Source organism: Musca domestica, unplaced genomic scaffold (assembly GCF_030504385.1).
Source record: "Musca domestica strain aabys unplaced genomic scaffold, Musca_domestica.polishedcontigs.V.1.1 8, whole genome shotgun sequence".
NCBI classification, from domain to species: Eukaryota; Metazoa; Arthropoda; class Insecta; order Diptera; family Muscidae; genus Musca; species Musca domestica.
In genome coordinates, this window is record NW_026712409.1 from 7,672,942 (window position 1) to 7,692,674 (window position 19,733).

At 38.9% G+C, this 19,733-nt stretch overlaps 1 protein-coding gene across 1 annotated transcript in view; it reads right to left on the bottom strand.

Moving 5' to 3' along the window:
• LOC101894143 (intermembrane lipid transfer protein Vps13) overlaps positions 1–19,733 on the bottom strand; it is a 44,762-nt gene that overhangs the window by 1,656 nt on the left and 23,373 nt on the right. The window contains exons 2-21 of the mRNA XM_059130901.1: positions 17,751–18,035; positions 17,333–17,689; positions 15,891–16,112; positions 15,183–15,831; positions 13,855–15,114; positions 11,662–13,793; positions 11,455–11,600; positions 11,021–11,393; positions 10,015–10,961; positions 9,791–9,946; positions 9,242–9,727; positions 9,051–9,178; positions 8,629–8,920; positions 8,424–8,561; positions 8,225–8,365; positions 3,217–3,488; positions 2,929–3,149; positions 2,719–2,870; positions 1,834–2,658; positions 1,676–1,776 (exon numbers count right to left, since the gene is read on the bottom strand). Coding sequence (XP_058986884.1) covers positions 1,676–1,776; positions 1,834–2,658; positions 2,719–2,870; positions 2,929–3,149; positions 3,217–3,488; positions 8,225–8,365; positions 8,424–8,561; positions 8,629–8,920; positions 9,051–9,178; positions 9,242–9,727; positions 9,791–9,946; positions 10,015–10,961; positions 11,021–11,393; positions 11,455–11,600; positions 11,662–13,793; positions 13,855–15,114; positions 15,183–15,831; positions 15,891–16,112; positions 17,333–17,689; positions 17,751–18,035 — 9,283 coding nt within the window. The remainder of the gene's footprint in view (positions 1–1,675; positions 1,777–1,833; positions 2,659–2,718; positions 2,871–2,928; positions 3,150–3,216; positions 3,489–8,224; positions 8,366–8,423; positions 8,562–8,628; positions 8,921–9,050; positions 9,179–9,241; positions 9,728–9,790; positions 9,947–10,014; positions 10,962–11,020; positions 11,394–11,454; positions 11,601–11,661; positions 13,794–13,854; positions 15,115–15,182; positions 15,832–15,890; positions 16,113–17,332; positions 17,690–17,750; positions 18,036–19,733) is intronic.

Sequence of the window (19,733 nt, forward strand, 5' to 3'; positions counted from 1 at the left end):
TAAGGGTATTATGTCTTTGTTCATTTGTTTGTAACATGGAGAAGGAAGCAAGATAGATCCATAGTTACTTTTGAGGATCTTGATAGAATCACTTTCTGAGTCCATTTATGCATGTCAGTTTGTCTGTCCGCCCGTCTCTCCCTATACTCTTGTGGACAAAATGCAGGTCGCAGGTCGATTTCGATGAAATTTTTCAAAAAATGTTTACTTGGCCCAAGGACGAACCCTGTTGAAAATGGAGATTTTGATATAGCTCCCATATATCACAACCTATTTCGTGTTAATTCTGCACCAAATGGCCAATATCTGTCCTGAATTTCGGCACATTCGACCGAATTTGGTCTAGAAGCAAGTTCATGCGATATAGTGTTTAAGTCCCTCACATTCGTTATATGCATTCGACAGCAATGATATTTGGTACCAGAAATTTAAAAGAGCTCGGAAATACTTCAGCCAAATTTTATCAAGATCGGTTTAGAATTTGTTATAGCTCCCATTATATCTTCAACCGATTTTGGGTTAATTGCGCACCAAATGACCTGATTTTTGGCACATCCGACTGAATTTAGTCCAGAAGCAAGTATATCAAATTTGGAGAAAATCGGTTAAGATATAGCTATAGCTCCGATGTATATCCTTCATCCTATTTTGTGTTTAAGTCCCTCACATTCGTAATATGCCTTCGACAACAATGATATTGGGTACCAGATATCTTATAGATCTCGGAAATACCTTTGCCAATTTTTTTCGAGATCGGCTAAGATTTGGATATAGCTCCCATATATATCCTTAATCTGATTTAATATAAGCCTAAATGGAGTGAATTTCGGAATGAATTTCGTACGTTTCCATTTTGTGGAACTCGGCTCCGATATATATTTTATTAATTTAATCCTTCTCGACGTGATATCATGCACTCTATAGCAATGTTCTTTGGTATAAAAGATTAAAATGTCTCCGTCAAATTTAGTAAAAATCGATTCAGAATTGGATATGCCTTCCATATATATTAGTTCTCTCTGAAACCAAACTATAACTGTTCTAAAGCCAAATGTTGATAGGCGGTATGATCTACTTCAAATAAATTATTTTGGTTACGGGAGCTCTACTAAATATGCATAGTGGTGTAGGGTATCATATAGTCAACCCGCCCACCTTTTGATTTTTCCTCACTGGATTATAATTACTTATGAGTTTTAAGCAGAGAAATATTTTTTCATCATCAAATACTACTAGATCCCCACGCGATAACACAAATCGAATTGAATCGGTTTCCATCATGTAAGGTATCTTTTCCAATATGGTCTCTTCGAGTTGTAAATAAGTACTCACTTTGATACTGCACCAGCAGCACCGCCCACAGTATGACCAAACAATGAGCGTACACCCAAAACCAAACCATAGGCGGTATGATCTACTTCAAATAAATTATTTTGGTTACGGGAGCTCTACTAAATATGCATAGTGGCGTAGGGTATCATATAGTCAACCCGCCCACCTTTTGATTTTTCCTCACTGGATTATAATTACTTATGAGTTTTAAGCAGAGAAATATTTTTTCATCATCAAATACTACTAGATCCCCACGCGATAACACAAATCGAATTGAATCGGTTTCCATCATGTAAGGTATCTTTTCCAATATGGTCTCTTCGAGTTGTAAATAAGTACTCACTTTGATACTGCACCAGCAGCACCGCCCACAGTATGACCAAACAATGAGCGTACACCCAAAACCAAACCTTCGGCAAATTCTCCTGGACCTTGAATGGCTCCCTTTGAAATAAAGCAAAATTTTATAAAAGTTAAATACAATTAGAAACAAAAACCTACCTGGAATGGTTCATAGAACAAATCTTCAACACCCTTCTTAATGCCGACGACCAAACCATATGGATTACCCAAAACATCCAAACCCAATACCAAAACATAAATCTGTTTCAAGGCTTGACCCGTATAATGTGATACGATTTCCGATTTCAGTTGGTCTTGGGTAAAGAATTGATACTCGCGCTCAAAGAAAGCCAAACGAATGACAACATCATTGACATCGGTGAGAGTGACACCAACACCTTGCAGCAGATTCGATAGGAAACCCGGCAAGGCAGATGTATCAACACCCGCCATAGAGAAACTAACATGGACTTTCATGGGACCCAAATGTAAATTATCATAGAAATTCTTTTGTTGTTGCTGCGAATGGATTTGTACCAAATCAGATAATGGCTTTTCAATCGATTCCACATCATCCTTGAAGAGTTTCGCCTCACGTTCATCATCAACACTGGCCGAAAATAGTTCAGCAATAGCCATAAGAAAGACCAAGTCAACTTTGAAGTGGAACTCTTGCATAAGTACGCGGGCATATTTGTACTGTTTAACGGTGGAGTGGGGTACAACCCTCTCAACAATACTGACTTCCACAAAAGGTTTGAATTGTATTGATTTGGCCAGTGTCTTAGGCGGAGGTATGGGTGCCAATACCACGGGGAATATACAATCGGTTAGTTGATTGTCCAGCTGTATGCGATTGATTTTGGCATGCACCTGCGACTGGAAGGGCGATGAGTCTAGGCCAATCCAAACGCCGGGTTGGAAGTAACGTTTAATCTCGCGTAGAGTGTTATTCTTCAGCATGGTGTTGTTTTCGAAATCAATCTGAAAATGACAAAAATTATGTTATTTTTACATAAGACCATTTTTTTTTTTCAAACATACCTCATATTTTCCATCCAAAGAATAGCTCTTTTTGGAGTTCCTTACTTTGTCCAATAAATATTCCTGATACATGGCTTCCAGGCGTTCTGTTTCATGTAAACTAAATTGCTTGTAGCGTTTCTTGGCATGTTTCCGAGTTTCCCACACAATGCCTAAAGAGTGGTTGACATTAGTTTGATGAGAAATACCATTAAAATAGAATATACCAACCTGAGCTCGTAATTCCTAGATATAGGATATCAACACCTGTTTCATTGTTCACCAACGACAAGCCAATACCATGTATTTTGATTTCAATGGATTGGGTAATGCTTGTTAGAGCATTTGTGGTCTCCGATTTCTTGGCAATGGCTTCGTATTCGGTGAACAACAAAACACGTTGTAGACCATTCAAAAACGATACCCAGTAGGGAGCGCTGTCACCTTCCAAGCTAAAAGGAATTGGAAACCGTTCATTATCTTCAAAGAAAGAAGTAATTTATGATTTATAATCCTTACGTGATTTTGCCAAAACCATCACGCCTCAAGTCATTTTCAACATTGTTTTCACCACAAACTAAAGCCTTTTCACCTGCTGGATTACACCAGGTATAGAGGACCTTTTGCTGAGGCTGCAACACCATTTTGTTGCCCACACCCTTTTCATAGTAATAAACTGGATAGCGAGTATGATTGATTAATAAACCTGGGGCATCTCCTGGATTATATTCTGTGAATGTTATATAGACGCCACCCTCAGTGGTTTGGACATCAACATTTACACCGCCATTCTGTGGAAATTTTGAAAAGTTAGAAGTACACGAAAAACATTTACAGGGTGAGATAAAAAAAACTACAACCAACTTCAGACTGCTGTCATTTCTCAGTAACTCGTCCGACAGCTGTTAAAATTATTCCAGTGACAGCTCATTATATTGTTTACAAGCGTACAAAAGCATTTTAGTGAGTATTTTCCAGAAAAAAAAAGTTATTCATGATGGAATTCAAGCGTGATAGTGTGATTCCTTTATATTTGGCTGGAAAACCACAAGTGGCTACTCCAGCATTTTAATGTGAATAAATCTTTTGTTTCTCGTACCATCGCTCGTTACCGTGGCACTGAAAGCGTAGGACGTCAAGGAAGTGGATGGAAGAAAACAGCAACAACAGCAGAAATGGTTTGAAATGTAGAAAAGCGACTTGATCGAAACCCGCGTCGCAGTGGCCGGAAAATGGCTCGTGAGCTGAACATATCGCAATATTCCATTCGGCAAATATTGGCGAGCTCGGGGTAAAGCCATTGAAATTGTAAAAATGCAAGAAAATTGACTCAAAAGAGCTAAAGAGTTGCTTCGCTTGGCCGAAAGTGGTGAACTGCCGAATTTGGTTGTATCCCATTAGAAAACATTCGTTTTCCAGCAGTTTGTAAACAAACAAAATGATCGTGGTTACTTGCCAAAGAGGTTAACTGAAAATGTGCAACTTCGGTTGGCCAGGAGAACTCAAGCGCAGGCCATGGTGATGGTGTGGGCCGCCATAACAGCCGATGGTCGCTCTCCGCTCGTATTAATCGACCGTGACATCAGAATAAATGCCGAATATTATCGCGAAAATATTCTGGAGGGTGTATTAGAGCTTTGGGCACACAAACATTTTGGCAGCAGTCCTTGAACACGTACCACCCAAGAATGGTGGTTACAAAATGAGGTTCCTTGCTTCATTTCCTGCACACAAAGGTCACCTAAATCTCCTGATTCCAATCCGTTGGACTATTGTGTCTGGAGTATTTTGAAAAGCAAAGTGGGCACTAAAAAATACCAAAGCGCTTCGCCGGGAATGGGCCAAAATACCACAGAGCAACATTCAGGCAGCGTGTGACGGTTTCATTGGCCTTTTGAAGGCCATAATTCGTGTCAAAGGTGACCAATTAGAAAAAATCTAAACTTATTCTTAAATTTGATCCTATTTCCGACATTTTTTGCTTTCATTCAATAAAATTTAAAAAAAATTTAAAATTATGACGTTTGACTTTGTTGCAGTTTTTCTATCTCACTGTTGGGGCAACCCACATTAACAATATGGCATCTCATGTTGCAACATCCTATACGGCAACGCCCATATAATAGGACGCCGTGCTACCGCCATTTTAGCTTGCTCAGTCTTGTTTTGTCTGTCACTCGAGTCTGACTCACTACATTGTAACTTCTTCATTCCTTTCAAATTAGTAGCTGTGAACGCTCATCATCCAATAAATCTTTACACCTTTAGTATTAACAAACATTGGCTTTTATTTCAAACTATAAAAGCACAACAAAAGTGGCGACGAGGATAGTGGAAATTGATCAATAATTGCACACACAACAATCCGCAAAAATGTCTCAAGACATAATTCTACAATTGTTAACAGAGCAACAAAAAGCAATGTCGCAACAAACGCAACTGCTAAAGCATATGGCTGATCTTCTTCAAGCACAAGGAGCACCAAATTCACCACACTCACCACAAACATCAAATTCATCCAAAGCAGCACTAATGGAATCACTAGCACAGTCAATGACAGCATTCGTATACGAGCCAGAGAGCGGTCTGATATTTCAAGCGTGGTACAACAGGTTTGTGCATGTTTTCGAAAAAGAAGCAAGCTCACTCGAAGAACATGACAAAGTGGCCTTGTTATGGAGAAAAATGTCGAACCAAGTACATGAAAGATTTGCCAACTACGTATTACCAGCAAAACCTGAAGACATGACTCTAAAGGATACAGTAGAGAAACTCAAGAAACTCTTTGGTAAAACAGAAACACAAGTCTCACAAAGATACAAATGCCTTCAGCTAGCAAAAGGCGACAGCGAAGATTTCAGAGAATACGCAAGCAGAGTAAACCTACAATGCGAACTATTCAAAATGAAAGAACTGAAAATCGACCAATTCAAATGTCTCATTTTCGTCTTAGGACTCAAGTCAGCAAAGGACAACGACATAAGACTTCGCTTACTAAAGGTACTGGATGATGAAAACACTACAATGAACCTAGATCAACTAGTAGACGAAACACAACGAATTCTAGATCTCAAATCGGACAACATTCTCATTGAACATCAATCAAAAATCGTCTGTTCACTCAACAAGCACGCAAAAGACTTTAAGAAGCACAAAACACCCAATTCACCCTGTTGGTATTGCGGAGACCTTCACTACGTCAAATTTTGTCCTTTCCAGAAACATAAATGCACAACATGCAATCAAGTGGGTCATAAAAATAACTTTTGCAACATCGCTAAGACTGGTAAGAATTTCAAATCATCGTCTGAAAACAACCAGAACGAATTCAAGAAATACAGCAATTCAAGGAAATCATCCAAAACTAAGGCAGTTTTCAAAACACACAACATTAATTTCCGCGACTTAAGGAAATACACAACTGTCCTAATTAACAACAATCCTGTAAAACTTCAAATTGATACTGCATCAGACATATCAATTGTATCTATCAACACATGGAAAGCTATAGGTAAGCCTGAAGCCTACGAAACTTTTGACAACGCTAGCGACGCAAACGCAAACTCAATCAAGCTCCTAGCAGAATTTCAATGTGACGTCACAATCGACAAAACATCAAAAACATTAAAATGTTATATAACAGATATAGAAAAACTCAATATCATGGGAATCGATTGGATTCAAGCATTCAATCTATGGCAGAAACCAATAACCTCATGGTGTCATCAAATAAACTTCGTTGATGAAATAGCAGAATTGAAAACGAATTATCAATCAGTTTTTGATAACAGTACCCCATGTCTGTGCAAAACAAAAGTCAACAATCACGAAAAACCAGCAGATGACTTTATAGTGGCTTCAATATCATTCGAAGAAGACATACGTAACGAGATAAATGAAATTATGTCAGTTCTCCCAGTATCATTTAAAATGATCGTCGATGCAACAACTAAAGACACGGATTTACAAATGGTCCTCAAATACATTCAAACAGAATGGCCAGAAAGCAAGAAAAATATTAACCCATCAATTATTCAATTTTTCAACCGCAAGGAAAATCTTTCAACCTTCGATGGTTGTATTCTCTTCAATAATCGTATAGTAATCCCTAAATCATATCAGAGACAAATCTTACAACAACTTCACAGAGGACACTTATCAGCAGAACGCAGCAAAGCCATCGCCAGAAGTTATGTTTATTGGCCAAACATCGACAAACAAATTGAAGACTTTGTTCGGAAATGCAAAAATTGTCAACATGCGGCAAAAAGTCCAGTAAAAACAAATCTTTGCCCATGGCCATTAACTTCACACCCTCTTGAAAGGATACATATAGACTATGCTGGTCCAGAAAAAGGTAAATATTATCTTCTTATCATCGACTCGTATTCAAAATACCCTGTTATATACGAGACAACAACGACAACCACATATGCAACATTAAAAATGTTAAACGAATATTGTGCACTCTTCGGAAATCCTGAACAATTGGTCTCGGACAACGGAACACAGTTCTGTTCAGAACAATTTGAGAAGTGGTGCAGCAAAAAAGGCATTAAACACACAAGGACTGTTCGTTTTCATCCAAGTTCAAATGGACAAGCCGAGCGTTTCGTTGATACACTTAAACGTGCATTAAAAAAACTAGAAGGGGAAGAAACGCCTACGGAATCTCTCCAAACCTTCCTAGAAGTCTACAGATCCACACCAAATCCAAATGCACCAGAAGGTAAGTCTCCAGCAGAATCCTTCATCGGAAGAAAAATGAGAACGGTCTTCGACGTTCTAAGGAAGCAACAATCGCCTGAGTATAACGTCAATCAGAAAATGGAACAGCAGTACAATACCAAACACGGTACCAAAAACAGAGAGTTTAGCAACGGAGAATTGGTCTATGCCAGAAACTTCAAAGGAAACAAAAGTTACTGGACAACAGGCGAAATAGTCGAGCGTAAAGGGAAAGTCATTTACAACACTCTAATCGACGTTGGGGACAGGAAAATTCTAGTACGAGCTCATACTGATCAACTTCGACATAGAGAATCGGTAGAGTCAAGCAGACAAGAACGACAAAAACTACCATTGGACGTACTACTTGAAGAATTCGAAATCGCTTTGCCTAACCATCAAGAACATTTTGCAACTCCAACAGGTTCACCAAACTGGACACCTCAAAGAATAACAAGTCGCAGACAACCAGTCGATCCTATTTCAAGATCACCTTCTCATCTTAAGGAGGGAGATGTTGGGGCAACCCACATTAACAATATGGCATCTCATGTTGCAACATCCTATACGGCAACGCCCATATAATAGGACGCCGTGCTACCGCCATTTTAGCTTGCTCAGTCTTGTTTTGTCTGTCACTCGAGTCTGACTCACTACATTGTAACTTCTTCATTCCTTTCAAATTAGTAGCTGTGAACGCTCATCATCCAATAAATCTTTACACCTTTAGTATTAACAAACATTGGCTTTTATTTCAAACTATAAAAGCACAACACTCACCCTCTATATAATTTCTCACCTTGTGTGTATTTAATTGCAGCAAATTGTTACATGGTTCTGAGTACTTAAATGGTACCGTACGTTGGCCATCGACCTTGACAACCAACATGTGATCTGAGTCGTTGCGAGGCCACAAGGGGAAGCAGCTATTGGGTTCAAGCTATACAATTGAAAAATGTTAAAGAGGCATATCAAAATATAACTTGGGAATAACTTACCTTATTCCAGGGATCTGCGGGACGTGAATTTTCCTGGACTTCAATAACATAACTACATTTATTCATAATTGTATAATAGGGTATAAAGGTGATTTGTTTGGTCAGGGAATTTTGAGTTAAGTGATTATGAACACCAATCTGGAAAGGAAAAACAAAATTTAAAAAATTCATGGATGGATTTGAAATATCAAAGGCTTTTACTCACCTGGTATGTTTGATCATTAGTCTTACAGCCGATGGAGCCAACAGAACCAGCCACATCAAGTGGTATCTTATTACTCCATTCACCATTGTCCACACGGATGGTACATGTTTTCTTATCAAACAAATATTTATCACGCATCGAAAACAGAATTGGTCCAGTATATTCGGGTGGATGATATAGAACTTCAACATTTTCACTGTCCGTTTTATAGCTCAGCATTTGGCCAGTTTTATTGATGAGCCAGAATGGTGAGAAGAGGGTTATCAATAAACTTCCATAGCGGTCTTCAAATCTGCCAAAAACAAAGCAAAGCAATTTAATATTAGAAACCATTGCATTTTGGAAGTACAGTCGAGCAGGATGTCCAGAATTCTTTGTTAACTCCTTCCATGCCCGACTAAAAATTAGAATAAGAATCTTACTTAACACACAAATCCATGCTCATTTTTACATCCGAATCATATGAACTAAAACGCCAATTGACAACACCGATTTGGTTTTCACAAATTTCCGTGGTACAAGACCAATCACGTTCTAAATACTGAATCATCTGTGGTGATAGAACCATAAATTAATATTTTCCACATCGTGGTATTTCCAACGCCCTACTTACCCTTACAACCAAATAACTCTTGGACACCTTACTACGTCCAGCCAATGTTACTGTGGGCAAATGTAAAACACTACCAGCCTCAATATCTTTCTCACCATAGTCCAGCAGGTCCTCTTTGACAAATGTATCAACTTGTGATTGAGATTTGGTTTTATCTGTTTCCGATCCGGATGAAATTGATTCCTCAGTTTGTACCGCCTCATTGGCAGAGTTTGCCTGGCGTACCGAACAACCGGCCACCGAAACTGTAACATTAATGGGCAATGAATTGCGCAAATAAACTGGAGGTCTCAAGTGCAAGGTATAGAAAGCACTAAGCAATTTAAATTTATTCGTATGCTCATGATAGATTTCGGTTTTCTCTCGGCTCACATTGATGAAGAAGGGTTCAAAAGTTTCAATTGGATCACATTGTAGATGACGCATGTAGTTCATGTCTGTGGGGAAGTCATCCCATTTTATGCCTTGTACCGAAACATGATAGTCCTTTGGTTGGGGAGTATTTATTTAAATTAAAAAGATATGTTATTTGAATCAAACAAAACCTACCTCTATTCCAAAGAACAGACATTTATTTTCAGAATATATGGCATGTAAGGGTACATGGTAGATGCTACCCGGCTCTACTACTCCCACCTGAATCATTTCCCCATTCTTGGCCAATTTACGGAATATTTTCACCGGTGTGGTAAAGTGATTGTTAACCTAATATGCCAAGTAGAAAATATAATTAGATAAATAATATTAAAATAAATTATTTGAATTCAACTCACATTCAAAACACTGTGTATATTTATGACCGTAACACCAAATTCCATTTTCACTTCGGACACAATACCCCAAGGATCCTGATTTGTGTCACGATACAATGGGAAGTAACGCTTGTCTGACTTGCAGACAGGCAAAACCAATTGTTTATTTATACTTCCTATTGTGGCATAAATATTCTGCTCATAAGCATCCGGTCCTTCGGGTACCGATTTCGATTGTAAATATGCCTTGCATCCCGGTGATATGGTACAATGTTGCACAGTGTCTGGCACAACTTCTTTGCCCTGTTCACTTTGGAATACCAACGATTTGTTGCCACTCACACTACCGTGTGGCATGTGGCATTCGTGCAGAGTAAAAGCACCGCGAGTAAAGGATAAATTCAAATCAAAGCCGGTGTCATTGATTACCACATGACCAGCCTCAACATCGGGTTTAATTAAACCACTTGGATCCATAGCTTTACTGAAGGCCTCTCCCAATTGTGTAACAATATCCAGGAAGGTTTTACTAACCGTCATCTCTAGATTTTCTTCAGAATGTATTTTAATGGAGGTTTTCGATTCCTCTTTGTCTTCCTCAATTTCTGAGACGGTTTTCTCAATTTCCAAATTGAAATTCAATTCCCACGGCGATGTAACACGTTCGCCGTCTTTCTTTATACGTTCGTTTCTTTCAATTACAGGTTCCCAATCGGCCAATGCCTGATTGTAGTAATTCATTGTCAAACTAAGGCGACCACTGGCACTTAGATTTGAACTCCAGTTATTGGCCATTGCCTCCAATGTGGTATCAATGGATAACAAGGGTGTCGTAAAGCAGCCAGTACCCGACTCCAATATCAAGGCGAAGTTTTCAACTTCAATAATACAGCATTCACGTTTGGTAGAGGTGACGGCTTGTGGTGATGCTTGTGGCTCCAAAACAAAGACAGCATCTTCAGCTTGGTCTGCAGAGGAAATAGGATTAAAACTCTTCCAAAAAATTTCAAAGTCACTCCTCACTTACCTGGTTTCAAGAACCAGAAATCATTATCTTTGAATTTCTTTGGTGTCCAAATATCGCTGTAGTTAGCCTGTTCCAAATTTTTACTTTCATCAGCACTATTGGAGGTAATGGATTTCATGGCCTTGTTGAAAAGTTCCAAGGCGGCTGGAGATATATTGATGAAAATAGCACTGGTTTTTAAGCTCACATTCATGCCCTCTTCACCGGGTGGCGTTGAGCTATGCAAATTTATGTAGCAAGGATGTAAAATATAATGTTGGGTCGATTGGCGTTTTTCCGGAGCAAAGGAGCACATGTACATCTTCAGATTATCAATTTTACCATCGATTTTCTCGGTTTTGCCCACTACACGATAATTGATGTTGGTAGCCATCTAAAAACACAAAAGGATTATAGATCTGATACTTCGAGGTAACATATTTATGTTGCCATACATTAAAGACAATGGCACTTGTGTTCATATCACTCAAGGTTTCCACCAGAATTATATCGGGTTCCTCAATTATCAAAGTCAAATTCATTTTTTTCACATCCTTATCTTCTTCGGCAACCTCAACCTGAGTATTTTGGCGAACAGCAGCTATGGAAGGAAATAAAATTTTTAGTCAAATATAAACTTCTAAACTCGAATCAATGCTTACCTGCTGCACTTGCCATGGTTTTAATCTGACCCGGCTGTTGCTGTTGTGGCGCAATAGCCATGGCTTGTTCTTCTTCCTCTTTCACCTCAGGCTTCTCTTCACTTTCTGGTACCTTAATGAACTCTGTCAATTTCAACATGAAATCTACACACAAAATCAAATCAAAACTGGAAATGCGCACTTTCGCCATGGTGTCATTTTGTTTGATCACCGCGGTGACATCCAACATGTATTGGCTGTCACGTGTTGACCTATTGTCCACTTGATTTGATGGGGAACCTAAATGCTCCTCCAGTTCTACATCAAACCAATCCTTACGACAGAGATACTTTTTAATTTCACTGGTGTTACTCGGACGGGTATCTTCCAGCTGCATATTACACAAAACGATGTTTGTGGTCAGGGTTTCGTCCATAAGTTTGGTACCCTTTAGGGAAATAACGTAAAGGCCAAATCGAGCCAGACCCTCATTGACATCGGTCATTAGATTAATGACCACGCCATCCAATTGGAAATTGAATTTAAATTGTTCGCAAACACGTTCTTGTTCAATGCTTTTGAGGCGCATTTTCTCCTTGAATTGGTCCACAGCCTTCTTTGCTGGACTGTCGACAGGGGTTTTGGGTATAGATGATGTGGGACTTTTAGGTGGTGCCGCAAGAGGTGTAGGCGGCGGAGCTGCAGCGGCAACATTGGGGAATTCGTTTGCCCCCTCACTCATATTTCGATTTAATATCGACATTATTAGCCCATAATCATCCGTGAACAGATTCAATTCAATTGATCGCAAACGTCCAGAAATATCAATTTCAGGTTGTTTTTTGTACCAAGAGAACGACAGGTTACGTTTGACCACCAAAGTAAAGCTTGTTGGATCCAAAATATTTAATTTTGATTTGAAACCAAAATTGGAGTCCACAACATCCAGCGGTGCATTTAAGTCCGAGGAATGGCTCTGATATTGTTGAGTTTCCTCCAAAATATTTACACGTACCAAACGCATATCCTTGAGTACCAGTTTAATTTCATCCAGAACAGCGGGTCCTTTCTCATTATCCGGAGTACTAATGTCAGTAATGACATTGCTCAAAATCAACTGACCCAAATCGAGTACAATGGCATCCAAACTCTTTGAGTCTATGGGCACAATAATAACTGGGGCCTTGACTTTAACATTCAGTTTCATGCGTGTGGCCTTCTCATAGACAGCTACAGCATTTTGTTTGGCAGCATCCGCAGCAGCGGCACTGGCATTTGCAATCGCTTGCTGGGCAGCTTGGAAATTGTTCATGAAACTAAGCACAGAGGTAACAAACCAATTGACGAATACAATTTTCATACAACCAATCTCAACATTGATTTTCATGTCATCCGAATTGTAATTGCTGGTCTCATCCAGATTATACTGGACCACATCACATCTCAAGGCATCTTTACCCACAATAGACAAAATATTGGAATGTATATTTGCCGGATTCATATCACGTATGAGAATGTCCTTCAGACCCAACTGGATTTCCGTATAGGATGTCTTGAGAACAACACCTGCATACAAATGATTTACTTTCAAAGTAGCCAATGAACGTTTGCGACATGTCAACTCAAGGCCAACCTGTTCCAGATTGGCTTCAATTTTCATTTTAATGCTCTCGACAACATTTTGTTTTGTGCTGCGACGAGATTTACGGGCCACTGTTGCGGTAGGTGAGGGCGTAGTTCCGGTCAAATTCGAAAACTCATTTTCCTCCGCAATACGTGTCAGTTTGAATATAACGCCCTCATCAGCGGCAGCTGATGCAACACGATCCTTTGGCTTAAGTTGGGGTTGGGGCTTGGCCACAGAGCTCATAATTTTGTCCACTTTACGTTGTAATTGATCCGCAATTTCCATTATATGCAAAATATTCTCTTGATGCAGTATAACATTCAGGGTGGCAAAATTGATCTTCGCCAATTGTTCAATGGATTTGTATTTGGTTATAAAATCGGGTGTTGTCTTATCCACCGAGGTAAAGGAAACATTTAACAAGGCCTTGCCATCCTGGGTAAAGCCTGGAGTTTCGATTACCACAAGTTCTTGATCCTGTTTCGCTTGATTTTGCTCATAAGACATTAAACTTATGGCACCAAGTCTAAAAACAAACAATTAAATTAATTGTGGTTTGGCATATTTTAAAACTCTAAAATACTCACTTGGCTTGGGCTACTAATTCAAAGGTACGTTGAGCCACCGATACTTCCAATTGGAGGACCTGGAAAGCCAGCAATTTATGGGAGTCTGGCACAGAGACACTTGCTGTGCTTTGGGAGTCCAAAAATTCTATATCTGCCTCAGAATCCTGCGACTGTGGCGACGGTGTATTAAATTCCAACGAGGAACCATCGCTTAAGGGCGATACTAAATCAACGGCCGAAGTCCTTATCAGCGTTACACTGAATTCTTTCAAAGCAAAACTCAACTCCAAACTAGTGTATTGAACCACATCAACATCTGTTGCCAGATTGGTGGAGGCCAAGGCCTTACGTCTGACATCCTGATTTAGGAATTGTGGTATAGAACGCATAATCGAGGCACTGCTTAAAGCCTTAACCATATTGGTTTTAGGTGGTTCCACAGGCTGATCTTTTTCCGGCAAGGGTATACTCAGTCCCACAGTCAATGCCTCGAACACACGATCTTCGGATAGATTCAATTTAATGGAAGGCAACAAGATACCAATTTTGGTTTTGGGCAATCGGGGATCATCATCCACCACACATATCTCACAGTCCACAATCACAGAGGTGGGTCGCAGCAGGTGCATGTCAGTGTCCAACATTTTATTCATAACCAATTCCCAATTTTCATGGGGTTTTACGACCATAACCTGTATATTTTCAATGGAGACCTTGTAGCGATCATAGGCCTTATCCATAACCATTTGTAGAATTTCATCCTGTTCCTTGCCGCTGTGATATAAAGAGGTAACGTCCTTTGATGTATCTTTGCGTGGTGCCGAGGAAACACGAAGTTCGCCCAGGCCTACTACGACCAAAGACTGCTTGCCGGCTTCGTATTTTCCGCCTTGTGGCAATATCAATATATTTGGCATGAGTCGAATGTCCAATTGCACAATGGCATGACTCTCAATCATGTACTGCATGCCGGTGGCGGAACGTTCTTTGAAATTGGATATTTTCAATGTGGCCGCCCCTTCCAATTCTGAGAGATTCACTGACTGTTTGGGTACAAAAACTTTCATTAGCTTCAAAATTGTCTCGGCATCGTAGACTATTTGCAGCGGACGTGCCGTCACTTGGACACGTTGATCACATTCTTTGTCCAGCGGATTTGTTTCAAAGAATATATCCAAGAGATTATTTTCATGGGATATTTTCGATTTGATAATTGTGGGAGCAATATTGTCCTTTTCAAAGCCGGTCAATATCAATTCGTTCATGCCCACCGAGACACTGAAATAAACCAAAAAATGGTGTTGATTTTGAAATGGAATGCTTTGAAATATTTTTGTTAACCTTACCTTATGGCATTTGCACCTGGCCTTTGCTTAACCGTGCATGTGGTGGTATTCAGTTTTAATAACATTATTGTCTGCAGCGAGTGATAATCCACAGCCCCTGGACCCTCGGAATCATCGTATAGGCCAATTTCAAAGGCACCCAAAGTAAATTTCATGTGGACCGCTTCATAATGTTCCGGCAGCTGGAGCGGTGCCATATTGTCCTCATAACCAATGGCCTTGTGGAGCTTTTTCTTCTCCTCTGGGGTCATGGCAGCCTGAATACTCGACACCAAATCCACTTGTTCATCGTCATCATTCTTTTTACCACCACCAAACCAACCACCGAACCAGCCGGCTTTTTTGGTGTTCTCCTTCTTGGTTTCCTCACTTTGACGCACACGATCCACCTCCAGTTGGATGCGTTTTCGTATCAACATTAAATTGAAGAGATCCAGCTTCTGTTCGGCCAAAGCACAGGTCTCTTCCAGAGTTGCTGAGGGCTTTTTGGTTAGGCAACGTTCCTTGTGCGACTCGGCATAGGTGCGACACAGTTGACGATGTTCCTTGATGTGCTCCCAGGTGTAGGAACGATTCTTTTTCTTGATTTGTTCCTCGAGAACGGCAGTAATGGCAAATTTCCACCAAGTCTTGGCATTGCCTTTGTAAGCTAAAACACGGAATCAATCAATTGAAACATTAGAATTGGTATTTGTATTTAAGACTTACGTGTATTGAAGGGCCTGTATTTGCGATAGGGAACACCCAAAGAAAAGTGATTCATATCATCCAATAAGCCCATTATAAGCTGAAACTGGGTTGAGGTAAGACCAATATTCAGTTTTTCCATTTGCAAAGACAAATCGGTTTTTGGTATACTAAAGGGTGGTTCATCACGATTGGGGTCGGAGTTCAGCAACAGTTTGGCCACAGAGGATATGGGACCCAATACTGAAAAAGAGAATTATAAATTAGTAAAACTTCTGTTGTTATACCCTCCACCTTGAAAAGGAGGGTGTATTAACTTTGTCATTCCGTTTGTAATGTCCCTAAATATTCGCCGTAGACAACATAAAGTATATATATTCATAATCAGCATAAAATTCTATATCGATTTAACAAGATCCGTCTGTCTGTCTTTTGAAATTAGGATTATTTGACATAGAGCTTCAAAATTTGACAGAAAAATTTGTATTGTGTCTAGGATGGTTGGTATTGAAAATGAGATACATCGGTTCACGTTTTAACAGTACCTCCCAATATTCGATTTCATTATGATTTTTGCCTCATTTTTTCACGGATTTGTCTAAAAATTTGTATTTTTAATTCACAATGGGTTCTAGCTCGGGTGGCGGAACATAGTGTATATATAGGTCCAAGTTTTGGTATAGCCCCCATATAACGGTATCTCCCGATATTCGGTTTTTTTATGAGTTTCGCCACATTTCTTCACGGATTTGTCCAAAAATTGGTATTTGTAGTTCTCAATGGGTTCTAGCTCCGGCGGCAGAACATTGTATGTATAAGTCCATGTTTTCGTATAGCGCCATATAAAGGGTACCTCTCAAATATTCAGTATTTTGATGATTTTCACCAACATTTTTCCACAGATTTGTCTAAAAATTCGTATTTATAGTTCGCAATGGGTTCTAGCTCCGGGGGCGGAACATAGTATATATAGGTCCAGGTTTTGATATAGCCCTCATACAACAGTACCTCCCACATTTCTTCATGGATTTGTCTAAAAATTAGTATTTGTAGGTCATAGTGGATTCTAGTTCCGGTGGCAGAACATTGAATATTTAGGTCTACATGTTCCTATAGGGCACATGTAACGATACCCACCGATATTCGGTATTTTAATAATCCAAATAACATTTACCCACGAAATTGTTTCAAATTTGGTATTTAAGAAGATTTGGTAGATGACAATCCTTGAAGTATAAAATGAACAATCGAGGTTCCCGTTTTGGTATGGCCCCCATATAACGGCCTCACCCACTTTATCTAAACGGTCGTACTGGTATTTGTAGTTTAAAGTGGAACACGTTTGAATTCAGATATTTTATATATTTTTTTTTTACCCAAAGTTGGAGGGTATTAAAAGTTCGTCCCGGCCGCATTTAATGTTTTTTTTTTTTTACTTGTTTTCAAATGCCATTATAACTTACCGAATGAATAGCCCTTTGGAACATTTGATTTATTCGCTATGTGATTTCTAAATAGCTGCACAATTTCATGACCCGGCCTTGTGCTATAGGTATCGGCATTACAATTCATGTAGACTGACAAACAGTCCAGACTAGCCAACTTGAAGACATGGCGAATAACACCATCCACAAAGCATTTCTGCCAATTCTCATCGGTGGTAAATATTTCGAAATCGTGTAGAGTAACACCAAAAGCATAAGGGCTTTCGGGTTTTGTATTGTCCTCATACCTTATGTGGACATTGGCAATTTTAACCTGAATATTATTGATGGTGCGGGCCACTAATTTTTCCACATAACCAGGATCGGCTTTGTTATCTGCAAGTTGAAGATTTGGAAATAAGTATCTCTTTAGTGAAATGTATGTTTTTTTACTTACCCTTCTCCAATTCCTGTTGGTGGGCCTCATCCAAAGCCTTTAGGGCCGCCTGTTTGCTTTCGAGCTGACTCTTCAGCTCCTTTTCTTCGTTGTAAGGTACACTTTGTTTGGGTGCCACCAATAGAAATAAATCTTCGATTTGGGCAACAACGGGTTGGCTGTATATCGACTTCCATGGTATTTTCAAAACAAATTTTCCCAAGTGTCCATATACCAGCTGTACTGGCAGATCTAAATCGTCTAAGGCATTTTCTCGTATTTTTAAATTGTTTAGAACAATATCACCTGGAAATGGAAACAAAATAGGAAATATTTAATTTATGTTTAATTTAAGAAATAAATTTCAAAAATAATGTGAAGTAGTTAACATGACATGAAAGATGACAAATTCCGGTTCACGTATTAAGGTTTCATTCCATAATTTAGTTTGCTTCTAAAACACACATTTTTTTCACATTCATCCCATTTTAAAATAAATTGAATTAGAATTCCAAAGTTTCATGCAAACGTTGTGATGATGATGATACCCAAAAAACAAAACCCTAAACCGCTTTAAAAAAGACACCCAGGGTCGTGTGTTTCATTTATTCATTATTTTTTTTAACACACAGCAATAAATCTCACCATTAGATGGAAGATGGCAGACATGGAAGTAAACTTGTCTAAAATATTTTCACCTCTTTTGTATTCTTTAACTTAAAATTGTGTGCGCGACATGTGTGTGTGTGTTTCTGCTTTGAACTGCCTTTTCAGATGACCCTGAACTCTTTTACTACCAAAACTATATTCTGCTGCTTTTAGTTTGCGGAAATACATTACATTTACATGTGAATAGGTGTGCGTGATTTGGAGTATTCAGTTTTTAAACTTAGATATTTTATTACAAAACATTACTGAAACACACTCAAAATATTATAATATAAGTAAGTACATGTGTAGATGATGTATTATTCTAGTTTTGCAAGTTTGTCAAATGTTTGCGTCATTTTCGTTACTTTATCGAAAACCTCCACATAGTCTTAGTTGAAGATGGATTTTTATAAAATGGGAAAAATAACGCTTTTCGAGAAAAAGGATTTTTTGGACTTAAAAAGAAAGGAAGCCTTTACAGATGAGCCATAAAGAGTCCCATTCTGGCTGAAGGTATTCAGGTTATGAAAAACGAACATTGATTAATGGAACGTTGAGAGTTGAACGAATTAGAACCTTTTAAACCAGGGAAAGATAATCATTAAGAGCCTAGCTGATAAGCCAATTATAGTTGTTATACGTAAAGCCTAAAGAAATCTTTTATAGAACAGCTGAAGAGAGTCAATTTAAACGAACTGAAAAGAGGTTTTAGGTACGAGTTGTGAATTAGATTTGAAGGCTAACTAAAGGAAGACTGACGGGAAAATTTACTGCGAGCTAATGAACGAGAATAACGAAACCTTTGAGAACAGCTGAAGGAGGTCTTCATAGGCAAGCTAAAGAAAATCTATAATAAGAAGCATAAAAAACCAGTAAAGGAAGTCTTAAAGTCTGGCGGGCCGACTTTATGATACCCTACACCACTTTGCTAATTTAGTATAGCTCCACATAACAATTAAAAGTTTTTATGGGAGAATTGAATCATACACGCTGGGATTATAATTATAATTTAAAGTTCAAAGGACTAAATATGCCGAAACATTTGTATCTTTTAAATTCGGACTTGTATTACCCATTTGGTGCACAATTTATTTGAAATCGGATAAAGATATAAATGGGAGCTATATCGAAATCTGAACCGATCTCGATAAAATTTGGCAGAGATATTTCTGAGCTGTATTTGATATATTTCTGTGAATATCGTTGTTACGGAGTGCATATTACGGCTGTGGGTAAAAAATATAACAAATCGGATGAACAGTATATATGGGAGCTATAGCTATATCTGAACCGATCTTCACCAAATTTGACATACTAGCTTCTAGACTCAGTTCGGTTATAAGTGCCGAATTC